This window comes from Helianthus annuus, chromosome 3, assembly GCF_002127325.2.
Source record: "Helianthus annuus cultivar XRQ/B chromosome 3, HanXRQr2.0-SUNRISE, whole genome shotgun sequence".
Taxonomy (NCBI): Eukaryota; Viridiplantae; Streptophyta; class Magnoliopsida; order Asterales; family Asteraceae; genus Helianthus; species Helianthus annuus.
Window position 1 is genome coordinate 27,673,610 of NC_035435.2, and position 1,113 is coordinate 27,674,722.

The window sequence follows — 1,113 nt, forward strand, 5'->3', positions numbered from 1 at the left end:
GGTGGTAAGGTTAGGTTGCCTTGTCCTGTGACCGGGATGGTACTTCCGTCACCGACAATAATAAATTGATTTGTGCTCTTATTTAAATGAGAATGAGATGTACCTGACGGTTGTAGATAATGTCCCGTAGCACCGGTGTCCATCATAGAGTTCCAATCGGGCGGGTTTAAGCTCATCGTGTACATAGCCTGTGCGATATCAGTAGGAGTGTAGGCTGCGTTGGCTGAGTTGGGGCGTGGACCGAGAATCCCCTAACCCGTGTTGTTGTTGGGAGTTGGCTGTGGGACGGTTGGATAGGGGCAGGGTGCCGAGGCCCAGTTTGGCCACTGTGGTGTTTGGTGTGGTGTATTGGGCCAAGTAGTAGGGCCATATGGCCAAGTGAAAGGGGCCGAGAACTGTTGGCCCGATGATGTGGGATTGCGATTTCGGTTCCAAGAAGAGCGTCCACGACCGCGACCGCGACCACGTCCGGTTCCGCCACCACGGTTGTTGGCGTTGAAATTGTCGGATCGATAATCAGTAGAAGGATTAGAGTTGTTGGAAGAGCGAGGGTTGGTGGTAGCGGGTTGAGTGGTCGTGTGTAGGGCCGAACCGGCGGTTATGGCAGAGTTTGTGGCTTGATGATGTTTGCGGGTCTCGTTCATACAGAGCTGTGAGCGTACTTTATTAAAAGTTGGCAAGGGTTTGGTGTTGCCTAGGACAGTGGCAACACTTTCATAAGCATCGGTAAGGCCGGCTAGTGCTTGCAACACGAGTGACTGATCATCGACAGAAGCTTCAACATTATTCAGTTGATCAGCAAGAACTTTAAGTTCTTGACAATATGCAGCCATGTTAGAAAAACTTTCGAGACGAGTAGAGTTAAACTTCTGCTTCAGATAGAGTGCGCGAATAGCTTTGTTGTCTTGAAACAAGGTTTCCAGGGTAGTCCACGCATCATAGGCAGTGGAGCCCTTTTAATTATGGTTTGAACAAGATCCGGGGAGATGGTGCCATAGATCCATTGAAGGACTATGGCATCCAACCACTCCCACGAATCAAGCGGTGATGTCGGAGGAGTTGTTTTGTCTGCATTGGTATCGGTGGTGGTTTTGCTGGTGCCGGTTTCCGTGC

General features: G+C 50.3%; 1 protein-coding gene across 1 annotated transcript; it reads right to left on the reverse strand.

The window, feature by feature from the left end:
• Window positions 1-251: 251 nt before the first annotated feature.
• On the reverse strand, window positions 252-833 carry LOC110931423. The gene has a single exon (XM_022174818.1). The coding sequence runs from the start codon at window positions 831-833 to the stop codon at window positions 252-254; it is 582 nt and encodes a 193-aa protein (XP_022030510.1).
• Window positions 834-1,113: the final 280 nt, after the last annotated feature.

What these genes read in the sequence shown, in the direction of transcription:
- LOC110931423 (XM_022174818.1), bottom strand. Translation starts at nt 833, where the DNA reads ATGGCTGCATATTGTCAAGAACTTAAAGTTCTTGCTGATCAACTGAAT.